General features: G+C 38.5%; 1 protein-coding gene across 5 annotated transcripts in view; it reads right to left on the bottom strand.

Moving 5' to 3' along the window:
• NAP1L1 (nucleosome assembly protein 1 like 1) overlaps nucleotides 1–23,999 on the bottom strand; it is a 32,957-nt gene extending 8,958 nt beyond the window's left edge. For 3 of the 5 annotated variants that reach the window (XM_079937208.1, XM_079937209.1, XM_079937210.1), the window contains exons 1-4: nucleotides 13,569–14,581; nucleotides 9,208–9,293; nucleotides 7,387–7,489; nucleotides 132–273 (exon numbers count right to left, since the gene is read on the bottom strand). In XM_079937208.1, the coding sequence (XP_079793334.1) occupies nucleotides 132–273; nucleotides 7,387–7,489; nucleotides 9,208–9,293; nucleotides 13,569–13,621 (384 nt within the window). In that variant the 5' untranslated portion in view covers nucleotides 13,622–14,581. Of the gene's footprint in view, nucleotides 1–131; nucleotides 274–7,386; nucleotides 7,490–9,207; nucleotides 9,294–13,568; nucleotides 14,582–23,460; nucleotides 23,719–23,849 lie in introns of those variants that run through there. The other 2 variants (XM_079937211.1, XM_079937212.1) reach the window with 2 other exon arrangements.
• Between the last annotated feature and the right edge of the window lie 1,067 nt (nucleotides 24,000–25,066).

The raw sequence follows: 25,066 nt of genomic DNA, 5'->3' as shown, positions 1-25,066 counted from the left end.
TGCTATTATCGATAGTTCTCCCAAATTCCTCTAATAAGCTGACAGTTCTAACAAAAGTTTGTTTATATTTCCAGAGCTTTATTATCTTCTTGAATTTTACATTAAAAAAACAAAGTATTAGAAAGCATTACCTTATCAAATAGAGGTTGATAGAGAACAGCATACTTTCTTTCAAGATCATGAACTTCCTCATAGAACTTGGCTTCTATCTGTGCACATTTAACTTGAAGGTTTTTGAGAGCATTCACGCGTCTTTTAACTACCCTAGGCAAGCTGAAAGGTTAGAAAGCACCAGTTATGTAGCATCACAGTAAAACCCAAGTAACACTTCTTTTAGCATACTGAAATTGAAGCATAAAAGTTAGTAACAGCTTTTCTATTTGAAGCAAAAGGTACATTCGAAGTAATTAAAATTCAAGAGATATAAATACACAGACCTCTTGACCATAAAACATTTCAAAAGAGGAAATTTAACCAGGTACAGTAAATTGATAAGAAAATGTAAACCGTATCACCAACCCTAAATCTTTCATCGTAATTAAGTTCAGCACTGGGCTCGTCAGTGCTGGCATCTCAGTTGTAAAATGCAGTCTAAAAGTTAAAAAGTCACGGACTGGGCTTCCCTGGTGGCGCAGTGGTTGAGAGTCCGCCTGCCGATGCAGGGGACACGGGTTCGTGCCCCGGTCTGGGAAGATCCCACATGCTGCGGAGCGGCTGGGCCCGTGAGCCATGGCCGCTGAGCCTGCGCGTCCGGAGCCTGTGCTCCGCAACGGGAGAGGCCACAACAATGAGAGGCCCGCGTACCGCCAAAAAAAAAAAAAAAAGTCATGGACTAATCATCCTAACAATAACCTGAATAATTTTTAAAAATATGTACAATTGAGGGAATTCCCTGGAGGGCCAGCTGTTAGGACTCCGAGCTCCCATTACAGGGGGCACAGCTTCAATCCTTGGTCAGAGAACTAAAATCCCACAAGTAGCACAGCACAGCCAAATTAAATAAATAAATTAATAAAATATGTACAGCTGACACTTGAAACACAAGTTTGAACTGCATGGGTCCACTTATATGCAGGTATTTTTCAATAGTAAATACTAGAGTACTACACAGTCTGTGCTTGACTGAATCCATGGATGGAGGAATCGCAGACACAGGGGGATGACTACTGATTAACTCCTGTGTTATTCAAGGGTCAACTGCATATTCACCTGTGTCAATTATTAGGGGAAAGAAGGGGAGCATATGTGTTTTTGGAAAAAGAATGGTATCCTACACCGTTATTTTCTTTTTAGTCTCAGTATTTAATTTGGAATTTGAAATTACATTAAATAAGTATGTAAAATTTTATGAAGAGGGGATGTAGATTTTTAAAATAACAGCTTTTCTAAGATATAATTCATACACAATTCACTATAGGGCATAGATTTTTTTTTAAAGGTCATACACACCTAGTTTATGAGCCCCTCAAAAAATGATTAAAATTATGAATCCCTCTACCACCCCAAAATGTTCACACTCAAAAGTTCCGTAAGTTCAGGGAATCTGTACAACAGATCCAAAATCCAGGTTAGAATTTCCTGCCATACACAGATTAGTGTAAAGCAAATTAATTCTCTACTTAACCACTTTAGTTAAGGCAATCAGAAGTAAAAACAAACAAACAAAAACAAAAACCTAAAATACAAACTCTTATTTCTTACAATTAAAATTAAGATGTTGTCAAGGTGGTGAAATAGCTTGGTCAGCTAGCCTCCCTGCAACTCCACATCTCAAAAAAAAAAAAAATCAACCCTGGAAACTTTAGAACCATGAAGCAAACAACTATTTCTCACACACTCACACACACCATCACACCATGAGCAATTTCTGAGTAAGACTGAAGGTTGTCTTTCACTGGTACAGACAGGGTGAGCTGCAACTTGGAAGGCAGGGATGGGGGTAGGTGGGTGGTGGTGACCAGAGTGGGCAGCAGTGAGGACAAGGTGGAAGAAAGCTTTTTGCAGAAAAGCTTTAAAGTTCTACACTTGCCTTCAACACTCACTGCCTGTCCCCTTCACCCTTCACAGAGCCCAGTGCCATTGCTCCTAGGATAACATGAAGAGTTGATGAAAGCTGGACTGGCTCAGAGCCCATAAGCACTCACTCTTCCACCTCCTCCAATCCCGGAACAATGGATTACAACCAAAGGAGACTGGCTCCTCCCAAAGCAGCCAAGAAAACTGCCTGTAATTGTCAGCCAAGTCTGAGTCTGAGGTGACTGGAGCTCTCCTTAGGCTCAATCAGTCCCCTTTCTCTTTCGCCATGAGACTGTTACAGACGGAAGTCTAATCTCCATTCCTCCCTTAATACTTATTACTAGAGCAACTGATATCGCCCAGTGTGCTGGAGGTATAAGGCCAAAATAACTAGACACTTGAAGAGTACTATGAAAGAATGAAATATTTAGCATCTGAAGCATTATTAAACAAAGGATTTAAACAAGAATGTAAATACATTTAAAGCGTTGAAGAAAGATACATCTTAACTCTGAAACAAGACCAAGAAAGCTAAAACAAGGTGGGAATATTAAGTATGAAAAATACAGTTAACTAAAGTAACCAAAAGTTGGAGAAACAAGGTATGTTCAACTGAAGAAAAAATCCATGAGGTTTAAAACCTCTTCAGAAAGGCAGCAGGAAAGACAGACAGAAAAGCTATGAGACATGGAGGCACTGGTGCCAAATGAAACAATAGCTGAAAAAGAGAAGGGAGGTGGATATCTGAGGAAATGAGGGTAATGAATTTCTCAGTTACAGAAACATGAAAGCCCTTATTCGAACCACTAGACACGTTAATGAGATTGATGACTATCAAAGAAAAAAGAAAATTCTAAAGATATCCAATGAAAAAGCAAACAACCTACAAAGGAAAAGGTATCAGAGGGATATTGGGTTTCAAAGAGAACACTGTAGACAAGAAAAACTGTATTTTTAAGATATTTAAGAACTTTGAACTTAAAATTTTCAGATATGAAGGCAAAATAAAAACTGTATAAAGTATATGAGGCTTTAGGAAGTATGCCACAGATATTATATTCATGAAAAATAATTTTGAAAAATAATTTTGAGGAAGTAAAAAAAAAACCCAGATGCTATATAACATACGGGTGAATCAAAAATATCTTGATAAATTTTATTGTTACCTTGAAAGAAAAAAAAGAGGCCTAGAGGAAGTATATTATTGGTGAATTTAACAGATCAATAGGGGTAAATAAACTGAGGTATTAGGTTATGATCCATTTTACCATAATAACAAAAAACAAAATGCATTAACTTTGAAACCAGCAGAAGACAACTTGATCTTTTCAATGGAAAACAGAAAAGGAGAAAAAAGTACCATAAATTAGATAATAAGAAAAGAGAAGAGCAATTAACTCCAAAACAATACCACTTCTAAGAAATGTAAAGTTTGAAATTACTAATAAAGAAGAACACGATCATACTAGAGTAAGATACAAGGATGGAAAAAGACACGCCAGATAAATAAAAACCAAAACAAAGCTGGAGCAGCTATCTTAGTATCAGACAAAACAAAATCTATGACACAATCCACAACTGACAGAATTATAGGATGAGAAAGATAAATTAAGAAGATTTTTTTATACCTTCATCCCAAAAACTGTTAGATCAAGCAGTCAATCAATATGCAAAAATAAAGAGAATCTGAACAATACAACTAATATGCCTAAGCTATTGATTTCGGCATATAAATTTTCATACTTATTCACACAGCATTTATAAAAACAGTTGTATGGCCGTAAAAGAGACACATTAATTTTTTTAAATTAAATGAACTAAGCAGGCAATTAAGAAACTGGGAAGGAAATAGAGCAAACCCACATAAGGAAATAACATTAAAGCCAGAAAAAAAAAGCAATAACAAAAAAAAATGCAAATGGAAAATCAAAACATTAAGATTGAGACAACTGGCAAAACTAATGCAGATACAAAATACAGAATATGAAAGGGAAAAATCAGATTTTTAAAAATATGAATTATACACTAATCAATTTGAAACCTAGATAAAACACATACAGTTTTAGAAGAACATAAAACTCCACAATTGGCACAAGAGAAACTGAAGAGGTCAGTTAGTATGTTATTAAAAAAGAAAAAAAAAAAGAAAAAGGATAAATTCCCCAGGACCTCTAGTTGCCAAATCCCAAAGGCCGAAGTCAATTTTTAGAAGAGTTCCACCAACTGTTCAAGGAATTCCTATCTTATACAAGTTGTTCCAGAAAACAAAGAAAAAAGTAAAAGCAATCTTGTTCATTTCTAGGCAGTTGAAATCTTGACTCTAAAATCAGGGATAGAGTGAGTGAGTGAGTGAGTGAGTGAGTGAGTGTGTGTGTGTGTGTGTGTGTACAGGCACACACAAGCTCTTTTCACTAATAAATAAGTTTCCTAAATAAAGTGAGAGAGTGTGTGTGTGTGTGTGTGTGTGTGTGTGTACAGGCACACACAAGCTCTTTTCACTAATAAATAAGGACCCTAAATAAAGTGTGTGTGTGTGTGCGTGTGTGTGTGTACAGGCACACACAAGCTCTTTTCACTAATAAATAAGGACCCTAAATAAAATATTAACTGCCCAACTGAGGTTTCCAAAACCATATTTAATATACAATTAGTAGATTCAAAGAAAAAGTCAAAAGACCATCTGAATTGATAAAGGAAAAAAGGTCATAATAAATCACAAACAGACACATTAATGAAGAGATTACATACTCATTCCTGGTTAAGATAAGAAATAAGACAAGGATGCCCATTTTTAATGCTAACGTTTAACACAGTATTGAAAGTCCTGGCTAATGTTACAAAGAAAGAAAAATAAACACGCAGTGTGGTGTAATGTGGAAGATTAGAGTTAAAACTGCCACTTGCAGATAAGATCTTTGGGGCTATGTGAGAAATAACAGAACAAATTACTATACAATAAGAGTAGCAAGGTTTCTGGACACAAGATCAACTTTAAAAAAATAATAATCAGTAGTACTCCTTTATCAAGAACAGCCAACCAGAAAATACAATAAAAAATACTATTCACAACAGCAACACAAATATAGAGGAATTAACCAAGAAGAAAACTTTGTAATAAAAGATACAGAATATGATCTGAATAAATACAAGGATATGGATGAGACAATCTAATACTAAAAAGATATTGGAATTCTTAAGAAAATTCTAGTTTTTTGTTATTTTGAGGGTTTTTGTTTTTTTAAGAGAACCCTGATAAACTTACTCTCAACCATACATGGGATAAAGGGCTACAGATGGTAAGATCAACCTTAAAAGTGTGTTCCATGGTGGATGAGGGGTGGTAGAAGAAAGCAACTCACCCTGCCAGATATTAAGACATACTATAAAGCCAGAGTAATTAAGTGGGACAATGACAAAAGAACAAGCAAAAAACCAATGAAGAAGAGTGCTGCTCAGAGACAAAGGTGTTTGTAAGAATTTGATATACAATAAAGGTGGTAACACAAATAAATGGGGGGAAGCATGAACTGTTTAGTGAAGCATTATAAAGACTAGTTCACCAAAAAAGAAAGGAAAGAAAGATGCCTATTGAATATGAAATACAAAGGTGATCTCTAAAGGGATTAAAGACCTAAAGGTAAAAGGTAAAACTAGTCAATAGGAAATGTAGAAGGAGTAAGGAAAGACTTACCTTCAGAAGAACAAGCCGTATGTCAAAAAATTTAACAAACATAAAAATTAAGGATTTGTTTAATAGAGGACACCGTGGACAAAATTAATAGAAATGACAATAGATTATTTACAAAGTCTAAAACTGATAAGGGATTAAAACCTAGAATACACAAGGACTCCTACAAAACAAGAAAAAGACAGTAAACCAGGGCTTCCCTGGTGGCACAGTGGTTAAGAATGCACCTGCCGGGCTTCCCTGGTGGCGCAGTGGTTGAGAGTCCGCCTGCCGATGCAGGGGAAAAGGGTTCGTGCCCCGGTCCGGGAAGATCCCACATGCCGCGGAGCGGCTGGGCACGTGAGCCATGGCCGCTGAGCCTGCGCATCCGGAGCCTGTGCTCCGCAACGGGAGAGGTCACAACACTGAGAGGCCCGCAAACCGCAAAAAAAAAAAAAAAAAAAAAAAGAATGCACCTGCCAATGCAGGGGACACAGGTTCGAACCCTGGTCCAGGAAGATCCCACATGCTGTGAAGCAACTAAGCCCATGCGCCACAACTACTGAGCCTGTGCTCTAGAGCCCATGAGCCACAAGTACTGGGCACGTGAGTCACAAGTACTGAGCACGAGTGCCACAACTACTGAAGCCCACACGCCTAGAGCCCGTGCTCCACAACAAGAGAAGCCACAACAATGAGAAGCCCGTGCATGGCAACAAAGCCCCTGCTCACCGCAACTAAAGTAAGCCCACGTGCAGCAACAAAGACCCAACGCAGCCAAAAATAAATTAATTTTTAAAAAAAGATAGTAAACCCCAAAATGTGAATGGGCAAAAGGGTACAAAATGAGCAACCTAAAAGGCTCACTCGCAATCATTTATGAAAGCAAGCTCAACCCATTAGAAATCAGAAAATACAAGTAAAACAAAATGAGCCTGCACCTCTTAGATTGGTAAAAACAGAAAAACTATAAAGCTGAATGATGTCAATTGTTGGCAAGGACACAAGGGTAAAGCGACCTTCACATACTGGATATAGGCATTGCAGAAAGCACCTGGAAGTACTGAAGGTCTACATATCCCATAATTAACAATTGCACTGATAAGTACATATCCCAAGAAATTCCTACACAGCTCCTTAAGAGGACATACACAAGCGTGAACAACATCACAACTGAATTCGTGTTGATGAAGCTTGGAGACAAACTGGATGACCATCAAGGAAAAAGCATATAATAAAGCATGGTGGACACACATCACAGAGTACCAGGAAACATTTAGAAGCTAGAAACTAATGACGAGAGATACATATAGACAGCAATGTGGAGAGATCTTAGAATTATAAAGTTATGTAAAAAATTATAAGCAGAATAAGATATTTGGGCTATTATTAGTGATTTATATCACCAATGAAATAAATAAGAAATCTGTATTTCTTTTAATTCTGTGCATTTCTAACAAATCTCAGAAATGATTTAAGATCAGTATACTCCCTATGGAGATGAACCAAAATAAACTTTAAAAGACCAACTCTAAACCTGTACTCAGCAAAATTTTAAACTGCCAATAATCCTATACTAGATACTAATGAACACTAGCTTTCCATTGTGACATACATTAAGTCCCAGATGGCCTTAAAAATATACACCTGCAACGTTGATTATAGAAAGATAAATAAGGACTATGAAAAAGAAGAACTTGTACCTTTCAATGTATCCTGTTGGTGTTTCTACCAGACCATCAAGTCTTTCTTGAAGGGCTGCAAGAATCTGAGGATTTTGCATCATCTGAACAGTCAGCTGACGCGCTTTGAAAAAAAAAAGGGCATTGAAAGAAGGATTTTATGAAAATGTATCATGCTATTTGAATAGGACAATCCAATCATGAAACTTTCCTGACTAGCTCATAAATCGCTGGTATGAGTAGAGACGAGCAGCAAGCTAAAGAAAATTCACTCTAGGAAAACCCAGTGTACAGGAAAAGTTCAGATTCTAATGATGTCTAACGTACACCATTTCTCAAGGCCACTGCCACAACTACTATGAACATTATCCTTTCTTTTCCTACTACCTTGTTTTACCCACCTTGTGTTTTGGGAAGCTCAAAGATTCATCCAGATGCCTATCTATGATCCTTGATAACCCTTTGAAGTCAAACAACACATACAAGAAAACTGCAAATACAGTGACAGTTTCAAGCCTGGGACAAAGATGGTCAAATGAATCTGAACGTTTCGTTGATGCTTGTATAATGTGCTTGTGGGTATCTGAACAGAGAAAGTTAACAACTGAGATAGTCAAAAGTTGTAACTAAAGCCAAACAAAATTTGGTTATTAATGGCATCTAAAAATTATATTAAATCTAAAAATAACCTAGATTTATGCAAAACAAATTATTTTGCTATCTTATTTCCTCCATCAATACAGACTTCACCAAAAAATTACGATTAATTTTCCCAATTTGTTTTTAAACATCAATTTACTTCTAATACTGATTTTATTATTGGATGAGTACAACTGTGATAACCAACATGCTTTCAGAAATACCAATACTGGCCACTAAAGATACAGTTCTGTATCTTTTAAAAAAACGCTGCACAATGAAAGCTGAAGATAGAAGTTCAGCAGTCTTTTCAGAATAAACCTCATTCTGTCTTAAAAATGAGAAGTTGAGGGGCTTCCCTGGTGGCGCAGTGGTTGGGGGTCCGCCTGCCAATGCAGGGGACACGGGTTCGTGCCCCAGTCCGGGAGGATCCCACATGCCGCGGAGTGGCTCGGTCCGTGAGCCAAGGCCGCTGAGCCTGCACGTCTGGAGCCTGTGCTCCGCAACGGGAGAGGCTGCAGCGGTGAGAGGCCCGAGTACCGCAAAAAAAAAAAAAAAAAAATTGAGAAGTTGAGTCACCTGGTACGTTGATATTCTTGGCTCCTAAGCTACAGGGCATATCCTAAAGCAGTATAATTCCCCACTACCATTATTACCCCCTTTAAAAATAATTTGCTGAAGAAAATTTTGAAATGATTTTGTCTACATTTAATAAATGTCTCTTTTTGATCGGTTGGAATGGATTAAAAACAGACATACACACTACGTATTTTCTACATATTAAATACTAAACATTTTCAAATAAGTCTAAGCTAGTGTTATTTAGAAGCACCACTAGAAACAACTCCTACCACCACCTATAACGTACCTAAATTGAGACATATCTCACAGGCAACTGTTTGACAAGCTATGACATCACTCCAGCAGTAGAGCGTACACACAGTGACTTCTGCTAGGTCACTACATCCATTCCCTCCTCGCTTACTACCACTCCTCTCCATCTCCAGCTCCCTCTGCCCCTCCCTTCCTCCCTCCCTCCCTCCCCCTCCCCATCCCAAACATACATTTACACACAAAACTGTTACTGCAGGTTTGGCTAGTCAGTAAAGTGGACAAGTATCCAAAAAGAGAATGATTTTACTACTACCCTCCAGAAGACACGCGCCAGCAATCACTGGCTCCTGAAGGAATTTAAAATAATACCTTTGATTTTTGTTTCTTCACCAGTTTCTTCTTCTTCTACTTCTTCAACATCATCCAAATCTTGATCAAGTTCAGACTGTTCTTTGCTATAATATTATAGTATCACACCAAGGTTCAAATATACCAATTACCCAAAAAAAAAAAAAAAAAAAATTATAGAAAACTTCAGTTCATTTTCTAGGTGAATATTCCTCTTTCAAAAATATGAAGTAGGAAATCCAAAGGGTGATTCAGTTTTCTAACTTCATATGTAAACAAGGACAAATTGGAAATACTTAAAATTTCATTTAAAAGCATATGGTCTAATATAAAGTTTATACTCTAAGCTTTAAAAATGTGGTTTGACAGGTTGTGATTCAGAGGATGTAATGTCAGAAAGTATGTGCTTTCTACCCAAATCCATTGGTTTCATTCTTCCTAGTAACAGCACTCTGATTTTATATGAGATGGTAATAAACCAAGCTAAAAAGTCTACATATCCCAGCCTACCTTTCAGCTAGATGTGGCTATATAACCATCTTTTGGCAGTAAGGTAAAAAAAGAGGAATGTAGAATTTTATATATATATATATAAAGCCTCCTTAATAGAATGGTAAACAGCTGGAACCCTTTTCGATATTGTTCCCTCCCTAGAACAGGGATATGATGGCTAGAGCTCCAGCAGCCATGTTGGACCATGAGGCATCCTAGAGAACAGAACTCACCAGCTAAGAATAAATTAAGGAGTCTGGAAAAACAGAAGGATCCTGGATCCCTGGTGGCTGTGGAACAACCACGTCAGCCTGTACTTACTATCTTTGGACCTTCCTTTTTTCTTCACTTCATAGGGGAGATGGGGAAGAACAGTAAAAGTTAAGAAGACCTGAGTCTACTTCATGCTTAGAGTAAAGCCAGGAGGATGGACCATTGAAAGAGAAGGTAAAAAGTAATAACATTCTTCCCATTTCATCTTAAAAATCTAGTTTTTGAACATGAGATTACAATCAGCATTAAAATGGGGAATTAGGATATCTAACTCAACATACAGATCATCATACAATTCCTTGTGTTATTTTACATTTTAGTATGGTATTTGGTTAGTCTAGAAATAGCATTTGAAAAATTAATTTTTCATATAGGAACTATAAAAAAGGTCAACTGTATTCTGCTAGAAAAATCTGTTTCTGTCAACAAAGGGAAAAAAAACAGCCTTCCCATCAGAAACAATACAGATTATTTTGGGCATATCTTTTATTCACTATAAAGTTAAGCATAAAGACAACATGGAACAGCTCTTCCTCCAGTGCCATCTCATTCAATCATTTACTGAACATCTAAAACTTAAAGCTTTAAAACAGAAGTCCACAAACTGTGTCATATGGCCAAATCCAGCCCAGTCCTATTTTTGTAAATAAAGTTTTATTGGAACACAGCCACATTAATTTATGTATTGTCTCTGGCTTCTTTCACACTACAACGGCAGAGCTGAAATAGCTGCAACAGAAAACTCATGGCCCAAAATGCCTGAAATACTTACGATCAGGTCCTTTAAAGAAAAAGTCTGCAGACTCCTGCTTTAAAGAACAAGGATCTTCCTCTTCCTCCTACCCTCCTAAGAGCTCACAGGCATCCAACAGTAAATAATGGGGTGGGAAGCATAGGGCAGAATCAAGCTACCACAACCAACTTACTCTTTTTTCGAAGTTTAAGACAAAATGAATGTTAGATGACAGACTGCACATACTCATCTGATCTTAATCCTTCCAAAATCTCCACTAAAATTATGACAAAGGGGTTTTTAAACAAATACTGAAGGACAAGGAGACAAAAAGCAGCAAATTCACCGACAACTGAAATCTAAGTCAGCAGTGGTAGAGCTGAGAACGAGCCTAAACACAGAATCTTAAAAAGGACACTTCTAGAACTAGGGCTTGGGGGTGAAGGTGGATAAAACAGGGAGAACTAAGCAAAAACTAATAAACAGTTAAATCCTTAGATCCTCTTTATCACTCTAGCAGAACAGTTTCTTCTCTGGAAAGGGAACTGGAAGCTCAGACTAGAGGATCACAGATATATACATACTACTGATAGAATGCTGAATGCAGAGACCCCTCCCCAGCTGCCTTCTCCCAAGTTAGTTCCCAAATGTATGGAAGCCGTATCTTTACCCCAACACTCTTTACTGGGGTATGTGACCAGCCCCAAAAAAAATGCCATTCTGACAGTGGGGAGTCTCACAACAAATGTCTGCCCTGGTGAGCCCACATTAAAATCCTAAATTGAAAGCACTCCCCCCCTCCCAACAGTCAAATTCGCCAATTAAGTTTTAAAACACATCCTTCAACTATGCATTTCCCCCACCCAGTCTTAAAGAGCAAACAAGTATTACCTCCTATTTGAGGAAAGCCTCCTACATGGAGACCAAAACAGGAAAGAAAAATTTAAGACCAAACAGACTATACAGGGGAAAGAACATCCAGAGAAAAGATATTACAATCAGTGAAGTAAGAACAAGATGCTATAAAAATAGGAACAGAGAGCAAAGGAACGCTTGAAAACTAAAACAGAAATTTAGAAACTCAATACAAGAGTTAAAAGATAAAGTTTCTTCAGCTTTGCCCAGAAAGAAGAGCAAAGAGACAAAGATGGAAACTAGGACAAAAGGTAATCACAAGAACCAGTCCAACATATAACAGAAGCTCCAGAAATAGAAAATGGGAACAAGACAATCAACAAAATAAGTCAAGAATATTCCCTAGAACTGACAGCTATCAAGTTGCCAGACTGAGAGTCCACCACTGAATGCCTAACAAGAGATTAAAAAAAAAAAGACCTAACAATGTAAAAATTTCTGAACTCCAAAGCCAGAGTAGCTTCCAGAAATAGACACACATGTCTACGTTTTTTAAAAAGTGTTACATACAAATGATCAAGAATTATGATGATTTTGAACTTCAACACAGCAACACTAGAAGCAAGGTGACAATGGAGCAATGCCTTCAAAATTCTAAAGAAAAGTGATTCCTAAATTACAATTCTACACCCCAAATATCAAGCAGAAGGGTAAAATAGTCATCTTCAGTCATGCCATCTCAAAAGAATTTACTTCCCTTGTACTCTTCCAAGGTACTAAACCAAAGAACCAAAAAAAGAAAACATGGGATATAGCAAACAGCACCCAAGAGAGGAGAGACAAAAGGAAACCCCAGGAAGATAAAATAAATCCACAATGACAATTGGCAACCAAGGTCAAGCAATCCACACTGGAGCAGTGTGATTCAGGAGACAATCACTTTGACAGCCATTATCACTAAAATGTCTGCTGCCACTCTTCTTTTTATGCTGAAGACAGTATACATGGGAGGATTGGCCAAATTCGTATAAGTACTTGAATGTGTTGCCCTTACGATATAAGTTTCCTGCCCTCCCACCTCCATGTTCTGCTGCCTACAACAGCTGTGGATAATCACATCATAACCCCTTCATCCTGAAATGTTCTGTTTTACCTATTCCTGAGTTGGCAGACTATTGTGAAATTACAAACAGCAACAAACAGTGCAGGTCACCTCATTCTCCTTCACCATACTTCTGCAAGACACCCATCCACACTAGAACCCTGACAGATGCCAACTTCAATAAACCTATGTTTCCAGGATGTATGACCTTGCCCAATGACTTCTCCAAAATAAGCCCTTGTAAAGACTCAGGAAAGCTGAAGCCAGTCCATGACCCAGATACTCCTTTACTTTTTATTTTCCTACCTTGGACCCTTCAACTAACACTGCTTTTTTCTTTACACAGCTAAGTTTGTAACTGCTATTCAGATTTTCAAAAGTAAACACTGATTAAGAATTTGTAGGTTGTAAAACTCTAAAGAAAAACAAAGAAGTGAATTAGACAAAAGGCAAGATAGTACTGACACCTCTGGAGAGAAAAGGAGGATGCAATTGAGAAGGGGCACACAGGGCTTCTAAAAGTAATGATCCATTTTTAAAAACTTGTACACAAGTGTACTGTTATTCTTTAAATTCTACACATAAGCTTCACACACTTTTTATCTTATATGTACGATACTTTACAACGCAAGTAGTAAAGTCTTTGAGAAATGGTAAAAATGAATTCTCCAAATATTTATGACTCATTATTGTGCTCAGCACTTCCCTAAGAATAAATACTGACAAACGGTTTACTATATTTATGACAGTGATTATGTATACTATATTTTGTCTTGAATACATTGTACCCAACTTTTAAAATAGCAGGCACTAAAGCATGTCATTACCATACATTTTCATAGTACATAATTTGTACTGCTGTTAACTACATCACACGGTACAAAGTGATGCCAAATCTGAAAAAGGAACCAACTATCTGCCACTTACTTGTCGATGTCTGCCATGTTGTATGAACGCCAAATATCTATGGAGAGAAACATCAATGTTAAAAAGAAAGAGCATACGACTTATTTATAACCAATAAAAACATTTGAAACCAAAACCTTTAAATGAATATCACGTTAAAACTATTTCAAGAAAAAACACGGAACACAGACACTAGTCACTGAAGTAATTTTTCAGAGGATGCTGCTTACAAGTTACTACTTGGCATTCAGAATCTATTGGGCAAGGGTTTTTACAATAGCACTGTTGGTGAAAATCTAATGTATGCTAGAATCACAGGAAAGGAACAATACAAAGAGTCTTTATTCAAATTCCTTTAACAACCATGAATGGTCAATTTTTGCTTAAATTTCTGGGCTGCTTAGTACCTCACAGATCAAACCCAGTTGATTTTTTTTTTACTTTGACAAGTTTTCATATATATATACACCCGTGAAACCATCATCAAAGTCAAAATAATGAACATATCCATCACTCTCAAAGTTTTTCCCCTGCCCTGTTAGAACACTTCCCTTCTCCCCTTCCTGCTTCCCACCCCAGGCAACTGTTGCTCTGCTGTCACTCTAGTTCATACTTTCTAGAATTTTATAGAAATGCCATCATACAGTATGTACTTTTTTCCCCCCAGTCCGGCTTCTTTCATTCAGAAAAATTATTCTGAGATTCATCTATGTTGTAGTATTTATCAAATATTCATTACTTTTTATTGTATAATGGTATTCCATAGAAAACATATATTCTATTGTACGTTTAAATATTCAGCTGCTGATGGACATCTGGGTTTTCTTTTGGCAGGGGGCTATTATAAATAGAGCTGCTATGAGCATTTGTGTATAAAAGTCTTTGTGTGGACAACTGTTTTACCTCTCTCAAACCCACTTGATTTTTACAGTATTAATTTTTATCAAATTCATGTTAAAAAGTTAAAATCTGCCACATGCTGTACTGTACTCATTATGCTCCCCCTGGAGATCTTTTTTTTTTTTTTTAGTTTAATAATTCTTGTTATCAAATGTCAGCCCTTTAAACTATTTAATGGCAGTTATAAAAAGCTCTGGTCCCAATCTATGTCAAGTAAACCTTCCTCATCTCTGCGAATGTACCTCATGTCACATCACTGAATACCACCACACCCCCAGCCTACCCCGGATATGCTGGCACACTGTCCATAATGTTCTTGGTTGTCAGACCTGAATACTGTTAGGACTGATCAGAGCATGTCCTAAGTTCTTTTGTACTATAAGATTAGTATTAATTTAGAGAATACTGCTTTTAGAAAACCAAAACCTTATAAAATAGATAATAAAAACCTGCTGTACAAAAAATAAAATTAAAAAAAAAGGAAAGCCAAAACTAAGACAAAATGTGTTACACTGAGCCAGAAAAATGGCTGAATGCCATAGGTAATGCACAGATTACTTTTTAAAAAATTAAGGTTAGAATCCCACATTAAAATCAATTTTTAATCTTTTAAAAATTAAAACCTTAGTTTAACTCACAAGATGCTACAAGATGTGATTCCTCGTACCAACATGCTTAATATGCTTTTCACTTAAAGAATTAAGAGTTACTGATTTTAGCAGTGAAGTGCTTTCATTTGGAATAGTATTGCTGATCCAACATCCACCCTTTAGACAATTTAGAAATATTTCTTCCTAATGTATCCTACTCTATTTTATACACTTTCTGTTTGCTGTAAATAATTTCTAACAGCATTGATAAATTTCTCTAGTGATGCTGGTTAATTAGCTAGCATTAACAAAACATTTATCAAAAAATTATGAAGATACTAATTCAAAAATAAGAAAAATATTCAATCAGTCAAAGAAACACAAGCGGGATTCAAACTTGTCTACGAAATCAGAGTAAGGATTTTCTTTTAATGCAGGGAAAATTATGGTGAATATGCATTCTTAAATATGGCTAGTGTTCCTTTAAACCATTATCTTTCTGGAGAGCACTTTGGCCATGGGAATAACAAAAGCCTTAAATATGTCCATCTCCAGCCTTGGTTATTCACTTATGAGAACCTACCTTGAAAAAAATTAAAGGGTCTCAGGGTCTGTAAATGTTTCATGCTCACCTAATAGGTTCTTCCCAGTCCTACACATTCTTTGGCTCTCAGCTCAAAGATTTACTTCTTCAAGACAGGACAGGCTGGCATTTACTTCTTCAGAGATGCCTTCTCCAACTTGTACATCCTGGCTAAGTAAGATTTCTGGGTTGTACACACTCCTATAAAGCTCCATTTCTTTCCATCATACAATGTCTCAAGTTTGTAATTATAAATTATTGTGATTATTTGACTAATGTCTGTCTCCCCACAACTGACCAGGCCATAAAATTCATGATTACAGGTATTATATCTGCTTTTTCCAATCACTGCATCATATCCTTCAGAGGAGTATAGAAAGTATACAAAGCAGTATACAAAAAAAACCTTAGTATTAATGTGCATACAATGGAATGCTGTGCAATAAAAAAATGAAGCAGATCTGAGTTGATATGGAAAGAGCACCAAAGCAGGGGTAAAGGATGTATGGCAAAATCCAATCTGGATATATATGAATGTGCATACTCATACATGTACATACTATCTTGTGAATAAGACATTTCTGGAAAGATACACCAGAAACCTAACAGGAGCTACCTATAAGAGAGAAAAGATTGGAAGTAAATGAGAACTTACGTTTCATTCTGCATTATTCGGTTTTCCTATACAGATACTTATTTAATAACATTTTAGAATTTGCCGGGTTGAATATACAGTGTAGTAAATCCAGCAATTATCAAAAGTATGAAACAAAAAACACCCAAAACTTCTAAATTCAAATTTTTATATCATTTTAACATGTTCACAGAAAAATGGTTACACTTCTACCCTCAGTGTCCCCCTTGTGGCATTACATTTAGAATTCAAACTCTTATAATGAAATTCTTTTGATTCTTTATTACAGAGGATTCAAGATACAACAAGATGGCATTCACTTCTTCAGAGATGCCTTCTCCAATCTGCGCATTCTGGCTAAATTAGGTTTCTTGGTTGTATACACTTTTGTGTTTTAAAGAAAAGTATGCCAAATTTTGCAGTCAGATCATTTGGGTTGACAACAGCTTTGTAGCAATCTAGCTCAGGCAAACAACTTCTGGCCTTATTTCATCATCTTCAAAAAGCAGGAGAAAATTTTTCCCTCATTGGATTTCTCTTATTAAGAAGCAAATTCATGTAAAAGATTCGTGTTTGACACCTAGTTAACACTCAATAAACACACACAATGTTTTTCATTCTGTCCATTTTGAATTACCCTTTACGTGGGGTCAGTGTTCCTGCAAAATAATTAGCTAGAATGATGGCTAAAAACAGCTTCTTTCAGTTTTGACAAATGCAGACTGACCAGTAAATGCACCATGGCAGTATAAGATGTTAACATTAGGGGAAACTGGGTAACGGGCATACGGGAACTCTGAACTACAACTTTTCTGTAAATCTAGAATTACAAATAAATCAAAAAACTAAAAATAAAGGAGCTATTCCCATACCCAGATTCAAAACCAAGGAGTGAACGCAAAAATCTGCATTTGAAATAAGAAACCCAGCTTCTGAGGCAGGTGGCCCTCAGACATTCAGATCACACTGAAAAACACAAGTTTAGGTTAACACCTGCATTGATTTTTTTTTATTGCAGTCAACAACATTAAGTAAAATCAATGAGAATTTTATTTATCAGACATGAAATTGCTTTCTAAGAGTTCTGAAGAATTTCCACTCCTGGTAGTGACAAGTTAGATTATTCAGACCAACTCTACCAATGAAAACTAATTAAAAGTACAGAATAAAATATGTGTTAAAATCTTAAAAGCATGGGAAAATGTTAATAAGATAGTAAGAAATTACTAACACAAAACTGAAGGCAAAACAGGAAGCAAAAGGATAAGTAGAAGGAAGCTGCTTTTGCCCTGAGGGCAACTGCCAATCAAATTTGAACTACTGTCTGGTGAAACCAAAAGCCCTGGACTTATTCAAGGTAGGAAATCTTTATAGCAAACCTCCCAAATTAAGCAGGAACCTCAAAGTGCTATATTCTCAGAGATAATACACAAGTCCTCCTGTTCAAAAGCCCAAATTCACCTCATCTGCACTGCACCCAAAACCTTAAGCTATGAGCTTAAAGCCATCTCAGCATTCCTAGGCACCTGCATATCCAAATGTAAATGAAAGGTGCCTTCATCCTAGACCTTAAATAATTCATAAAGTAATTTTCGAGAACAATAGGGGCAACAGAAAAGAATACAACAGAAGCCCATCCTATGAATGGACTTAAATATTGTCAAAAAGACCACACAGAAAAAACAATCATGCTTATTAAGTTTGAAAATACAGTGTCTGTAGCAGTACCTACAAGAAACAGTCATTTACTAAATAAAGGTGATAGAGCAAATCTGGCAAAGAACTAAACATAACTTCTAGAAATAAAAATAACAGAAATCAAACTAAATGGGCAGGTTTAACAGTAAACCAAACACAGATGGAGAGAGAATTAAGTGAGCTGGAAGTGAGCTTAGACGAAATCTTCCAAAGTATGGCAGAGACTAGAGGATAAAAAATACTGAAAAAGCATTTTAGGACACAATAATGTCTAAAAAAGATTTAATACAAGTTCTAGGAGTAGAGGACAGAATGGGCAGAATATTTGAAGAAATAAATAGCTAAGAATTTTCCAAAGGAATGAAAGACAAGCCCTACAAATTCCAATCAGAATAAATAAAAAACCCACACTTAGATATATGAGTGAAAATGTAAGACAATAGGGACAGAAGTCACCTCAAAAAGCACACAGAGAAAAGACTTAGATTAACTTCAAAGGCACAAAAGACTGACTACTGTTTTCTCTTCAATAGACACCAAAAGACAACAGAACGTACTGTGTGCTCAATGTGCTGAAAATAACTACGGATCTTAGAATATTACACCCAACCAAAACATCCTTTAAGAATGAAGGTGAGGGACTTCCCTGGTGGCACAGTGGTTCAGAATCCGCCTGCCATTTCAGGAGACACGGGTTCAAGCCCTGATCCGGGAAGATCCCACATGCTGAGAAGCAACTAAGACCGTGTGCCAAAATTACTGAACCTGTGCTCTAGAGCCCACAAGCCACAACTACTGAGCCCATGTGCCACAACTACTGAAGCCCACACACCTAGAGCCCAAGCTCCGTAACAAGAGAAGCCACTGCAATGAGAAGCTCACACACCACAATGAAGAGTAGCCCCCGCTTGCCGCAACTAGAGAAAGCCTGCGCGCAGCAACGAAGACCCAACACAGCCAAAAATAAATAAATTTAAAAATAAGAAGTAAAAAGTTTCCTTCAATTAAAAAAAGAACGCAGGTGAAACAAATATCAGGCAAAAATATCTCCAGCACTCTCATTAATAAATGCTATTAAGTATATTCTTCAGGCAGAAGGCAAGTGATCCCAAACACGAGATCTAAAGATACAAGAAGAAATAAGAGGAAATAAGGCTATCAGCGTATACCTAAACAAATATTTTAAAAGACATAATATCACCACTGTGTAGTGTTAAATTTAAACTACCATAACACTGTCAGTGGTGAGAATAAGGGGGGGGAGGAAATGGATTATTCTAATGTTAAGTAAGCATGTTATAATTTCTAAGGTGACTCCAAAATTTCAGAAAGAGAACATGTAGCTTCCGAAGTACAAGGAACACCAAGTAAATTATACCTATTTTTACATCAACCTAAAAGAAAAACAGGTTTTGGACAAATAAAAAGTACACACACACAAAAATCAGATTTAAACCTAATCATAGTGATTACATAAATCAACTAAAGGCTCCCTTTTAAAACTGTCAGACTAGATTTAACAAAATCCAACTGCATCCCACTTACAAGAAACACATCTACAACGTAAGAATACAAAAAGCTTCAAAGTAGAATACAATCCTTAACCAAAAGGTGGTATCACTGTTTTAAAGTTTAAAGAGGTTAAAGTTTACGACAAAAGGTTCAACCCACTACCCAAACAATATATGTTACAGAAGATCTCAATGGAAAGACAGCTCATAACATGACTGAAGGCAAATCTTAACCCAAGAACTTGAACATGAAGAAAATCTTCCATTGGAGAAAGAGGGGGAAACAAGTGATTCAATCAGACCATCATTTGATTATTCTGTGGTCTTATAATAGCTAGATGTCCAGACATCAAATGACCTACCATTTCAGTGTACCTGATTCTGTTCTCCTTACTTTCAATGAGAAGGAAAGAAAGCTAATATTCATGGAGCTTACTCTGTAGAAAATTATTACATGCTTTCCTCTTATTTGCAGATTAGTAAGCAACTTGCTCAGCAACACACAAGTGAAAAAACTAGGAATTAAAATCTGACTTCCAATACCCATGCCAATTCCACTATTCCAAAAGCCAAGGGGCCTCCCCTATCAGCCTACTGCTACATAGATTATACAGTAACCTATAGTTATATTCCTTTACAGAAAATGACTACTTCATGGTGAAACAGCCAATCATTAAAAACTACAAATGTTTTAGGAATTCCCTGGCGGTCCAGTGGTTGGTTACGACTCCGCACTTTTACTGCCCGGGGTGTGGGTTCGATCCCTGATTGGGGAACTAAGATCCCACAAGCCATGCGGCACAGCCAAAAATACAAAAGTAAGAAAATAAGAATTAAAAAATAAAAATTTTTAAAGAATTAAAAAAAAAAAGAACTACAAATGTTTTAAAGCAAAAGAGTCCAAGGGAGCCAGTAACATCCTAAGGAAAACATTTCCCTTTACTTCAGACCTCATATCTCATTCCAAATGCATTTTAAACAAATCTGTATTTTGGACATTGCTGTTCTATTAACAATTTCGGTGGTCCAGGGGCTCAGTACTTTACTTGATTCCAGCACAACACATCTCATTCTTTATGCTTTTTTCACTTCAGGGATATCAAAAGTCAACCTAGAAGTGACTTTTGTATTACACTCCCAAGCCAAATGAACTCCTATTTGAGAACACTGTCTTCTGTTCAAGGGATCAAGGGATCATCTGACCCAACAGCAGAGAAACATACTGATATTTCTTGAAAATTCACTCAGCAATAACAAACTAAAACAATTTATTCACATATCAGACATATGTTGGAAGAAATCTTCAGGATTGTAAGTGCTTGAACTTTCCCTTGAAGCCCATTGGAACCCAAGCAGGGTGCTTTTAAATTCCCAGCAGATGTATACAGTGTAAATTTAAGTCAAGGGAACTCCCTTTAAACCAATATAAAATCCTTATTATAAATCATCATTGTTCAATTATGTAACCTTGGATAAGTTCTTTAACTGCTCTGTACCTCAGTTTCCTCATCAAAATGTTGATACCAGCTATCTCCAGGAGCATTAAATGTGTTAATATACACACAGAGTAAAACATTGCCTGAATAATCATGCAAGAATATTTTCTGCCTGTTGTGCTCTTCTTATGTACCCTCTTTACCTGAGAAAATAATTCAAATTAATAAACTCTTCAAAATTATAGCCTCCTTTCCCAAAAAAAATCACAATGTACAAAACTTCTGAGCAAGTAAAAATACATCAAACTATGTAGCAGTAAAAGGCACAGTTGGTAACCAGAAGTGTAGAGGCCACTTTCCATGGCAAGCGCAGTAATGTGATCTAGTGGGCTGCAGTCAGAGTACTAAGCAACTTACTTACAAGGATGAGTGAAAGCAACCGTGCTCACCTTCTAACCCCTACTCTGCCCAACAGGGAGAGAACTTACTCAGATGAAATTAGTATGAAATGGGTCTTAATGTTGCCGTTTTAACAAATTCCTTCATGTAAAGAAGGTTATAGATACTACACTATCTCCCACTTCCCCCACTTTCTTTTTCTTCAGGGCACTCATCACAACTCAACACTTTATATCTAGACAACCAATTTGCCTGTTTGGCTCATGAAATAAGGTGTATGTCCAAACAGGAGTTAAAATATTTACTCAAAGAATCAACTAAGAACACAAGTAATTACAGGTTTGATTAGACTTGAGAATATGAATAGATTGTTCATTAGTTTTCTAAATTGATCAGGGTTCATCCCCTTTCATTAATACTTCAAATTTACAATCAAGCAGAAAATAAAGTAAGCAAAGCAGTATGTTGACATCTTCATACCTTTAAGTCAATCAGATTCTACCTTTTTTAGCCCCTTTTCCTGCAAAAGGACGCTGTATGAATACATTTTGGGGAGTTTAGAATCAGTCAGTCATCTCGAGGCAATATGGGCAAGTTGAGTAAGTAATAAAAGAAATAGCACCTGGATTAAATTAGTTCTGGTACAAGTGTTGGGTGTGTTTTTTTTTTTTTATCTCTAGAGTACAAGGGTGTCACATTTAGTATTAGCTTAGTAATTTTCCCTGTCAATAGGTCCTATATCAAAAATAGGTACTTTGCAACATATACATTTTATCAAAGTTTTCAGAGTGATATAAAAGGACCAGTCTTCTTAAAAAGTAAATGGCACATTTTAGATTTGTGCCGTTAATTTGAACTCAGAAAACTTAGAAAGAAGCATGAGATTTAGCCCCAGAAGATCACTGTAAACCTCATTTACCAACGGTCAGCTTTAAATAAGTTTTTCTAAATATAAGGTTTTTCCCTTAGCCAAAGGTGTATTACTAAGTACGTATAAGAAGTAGGATTAATTAAAGCCGACAAGAAAATAGGAACTAAATACTATTCTGCAAAGGTATTTTGATGCTACGTATTTTCAAAAATGGCAAATTTCGTTTTCCAGCTCAGCTCTCCTGAAATCAGGCAAGCAGTTTGAAGTTGTGAGCTTTTAAAGCGCAGTCCTTACAGTATAATCAGACAGTGAGAGAATAAAATTGGGGCTCCTTGAGGACATCATGTGCCCGGTTCTTGTACTCGGAAAACCCAGCCCTCCCCTAAAGGACCTCATTACCCGTCTCCCTGCCCTGCCTCTTTTTTTGAGGGCAAAGCGGGCGCACTGACAAGGCAGCAGACTACACACTTCGCTCAGTACGTTTACATTGACGCCGCATTCCACCCCGTAATACCTCCTCCAACATAACCCCACTCAGCTTAAAAACAAAACAACTGGTTAACTATCTTAGACTGGGAACGTGAACAAAGGAACTAATTTGTAAGAAAGCAATAGAAGTCCTAGAAAAATTAAAGACATTGCAGGCCAAATCCTTTACTTCCACCTTAGAACTGTTCAGGCTTAGACTGATTAGGATCAATTCTCCCCAAATAAAAAACCCTGGTCAAGATACCCATCCTAATTCTAATTTGTACTTGAGACACACAAAAGAATCTCTTGTTAATAACAGCTAACGTAAGCGCTTTACACGTGTTAATTCTTTAAAATCCTAGCAGTGGAGGTCCTGCTTCATCATTCAGCACCTAACGTTCACACTTTCCTCCGGTACCAATAAAAAGACTAAGACCAAAGAGAAGCAGGGAAGAGTTGGAAACCCAAGGGCTGGACTTATTGGCTCACTATTCATTTTCACGTCCCACCATCTCCACAACTTCCAGTAAAGTAGGGACAACCAGACAGGGGTCTCCAATCAGGCCCCGCCGGCGACCACGTGCGGAGGGAAGCCGCCGGGGGTTTCCCCTCCCAGACCCATCGCCGCCTACAGTGGGCGGGGAGCCCAGGAGCCTCGCTGCCTCCCCGCCCCCTCCCCGCCCAGGGGCCTCGTCCCCTCACAGCCCCTCCCTCCCATCGGAATTCGCAGCCTCCGCGGTTCTTTCCATCCCCCAGCGGCCTCCCTCCGAGTATTATTTTTGAGTGAGCGGGGGCGTCGAGGCGGCGGTGGGCTACAGACCTGGGCCCGGGCCGCACCCCAGGCGCCTGCCGGTCCCTAGTGGCGCAGCCGCCGCCTCCTCCGGGCGCTCGGGCGTCGCCGCGGCCTCGCTCCCGTCCGCGCTGAGAAGCTGGTGGAGCTCAAAAGCTCGGTGCAGACTAGCACGCGGGCCGCACCGACCCCCGCGCGTGTCCTGATCGGTTCCCCAGAGAAGCGCCGGCCGATCCCAAGGGCCCTCTCCGACTGCGGGGTCGAGACTCCGCAAACGGCTCGGGCTCTGGCCTCACAGGACGGCCCCGGAGGCCCGGGCGGCCAGCAGCCCCCGCTCGCGGTTCCCCGTCCCTTCACCCCTTCCCTCCGCGCAGGCCGCCTCTACGTCCCCCCTTCCCCTTCGAGTTCCCGTCCGTTACCGGTGGGTAGCACGGGGAGCCAGGCGGCCGGAGCTGCGCAGGCAGTGACTCAGGGCGGCGGCGGGAGGAGCAGAAGGCGGCGCGGCGAGCAGATGGCGCTAAAAAAGACCCGAGAGCCCGCCGCTCGCGCTCATATACAATTAGCGTCAGCACGTAGGGCCCCCGCCACCGCCCTCCCCCTGGCCTCGCCGTCTCCTAGCAACGCGAGCGGGAGGCGGGTCCAGGACGGGTTGCCTAGCAACAGAACCGTCCTTCTTTCCCCCCCCGCGACCTCCAAACCTCCCGCGCCAAGCTTGGGTTCCTCGGGTTCCCGCCTCCGCCCCTTACTACGCCTCCAGCCATCTCTTTTCTACCCGCTTCGCTGGAAAGGAACTCGCAACCCCTTCCGTTCCCGGGAAGGGCCCAGACCCGCCAGCCTCGCCCCCCGCTCACCTCGTCCCCCTTGCGTGGTACTGGGAAGGGTGAGGGCAGGGGGCCAGCCACCGGGTCCCGGCTTGCCGCATCCTAACGGCGAGCGCTCCTTAGTTCCCGACGCTGTCACGGCCTAATTCCTGCAACTCTCCGGTCCCCGGTAACCATTTTCTCTCCCCGCCCATTTTTCCCCCTCAGAACAACAGTTCTTTCCTTCTAACCACTTCGGCGGCGTCTTCTGCTGGTTTTGCTTCTCCTAACTCAGTGGGTATCCGTGGCTTCCGGGGATGCTCTTCATTACTACCTCTCCATCCTTCTACCAGACTTGCGATCCTTTAGGACTTTCGATGGATGAAAATAGCATGTTTGTGTATTGTCTGGATGCTTTATAATGAGGACAGTGTTGTTTGATCTTTTTGAAAAAGTAAATCCCATGTAAAGCCTCAGGGCCTGTGAAACCTCATGGCTATTTTTCAGTTGAAGCTGGATTGACTAATATTAACTCTTAAAACAGTGGTTCTCGAAGTGTGGTCTGAGGGTCCCCAGACTCTTTAAAAGGGAAAGTCAAAAGTATTTCCATAATAATACTAAAATGTTATTTGCCTTGGCACTCTCATTCTCTCATAAGTGTAGAGTGGAGTTTTACAGAGGCTACATGACATGTGATATGGAAACACTGGAAACAGAAGCAAATATTAGAATCCAGTCATCTGCTGTTCAACCAGATGTTAAAGAGATTTGCAAAAACATGAAACGATGCCACCTACTCAATTTTTTTTGTTTTGAAAAGTAGTTACGTTTCATAT

Source organism: Stenella coeruleoalba (genome assembly GCF_951394435.1).
Source record: "Stenella coeruleoalba genome assembly, chromosome: 11".
Taxonomy (NCBI): Eukaryota; Metazoa; Chordata; class Mammalia; order Artiodactyla; family Delphinidae; genus Stenella; species Stenella coeruleoalba.
The sequence above is the reverse complement of the archived record's forward strand: the minus strand, read 5'-3'. Positions and strand labels throughout refer to the sequence as shown.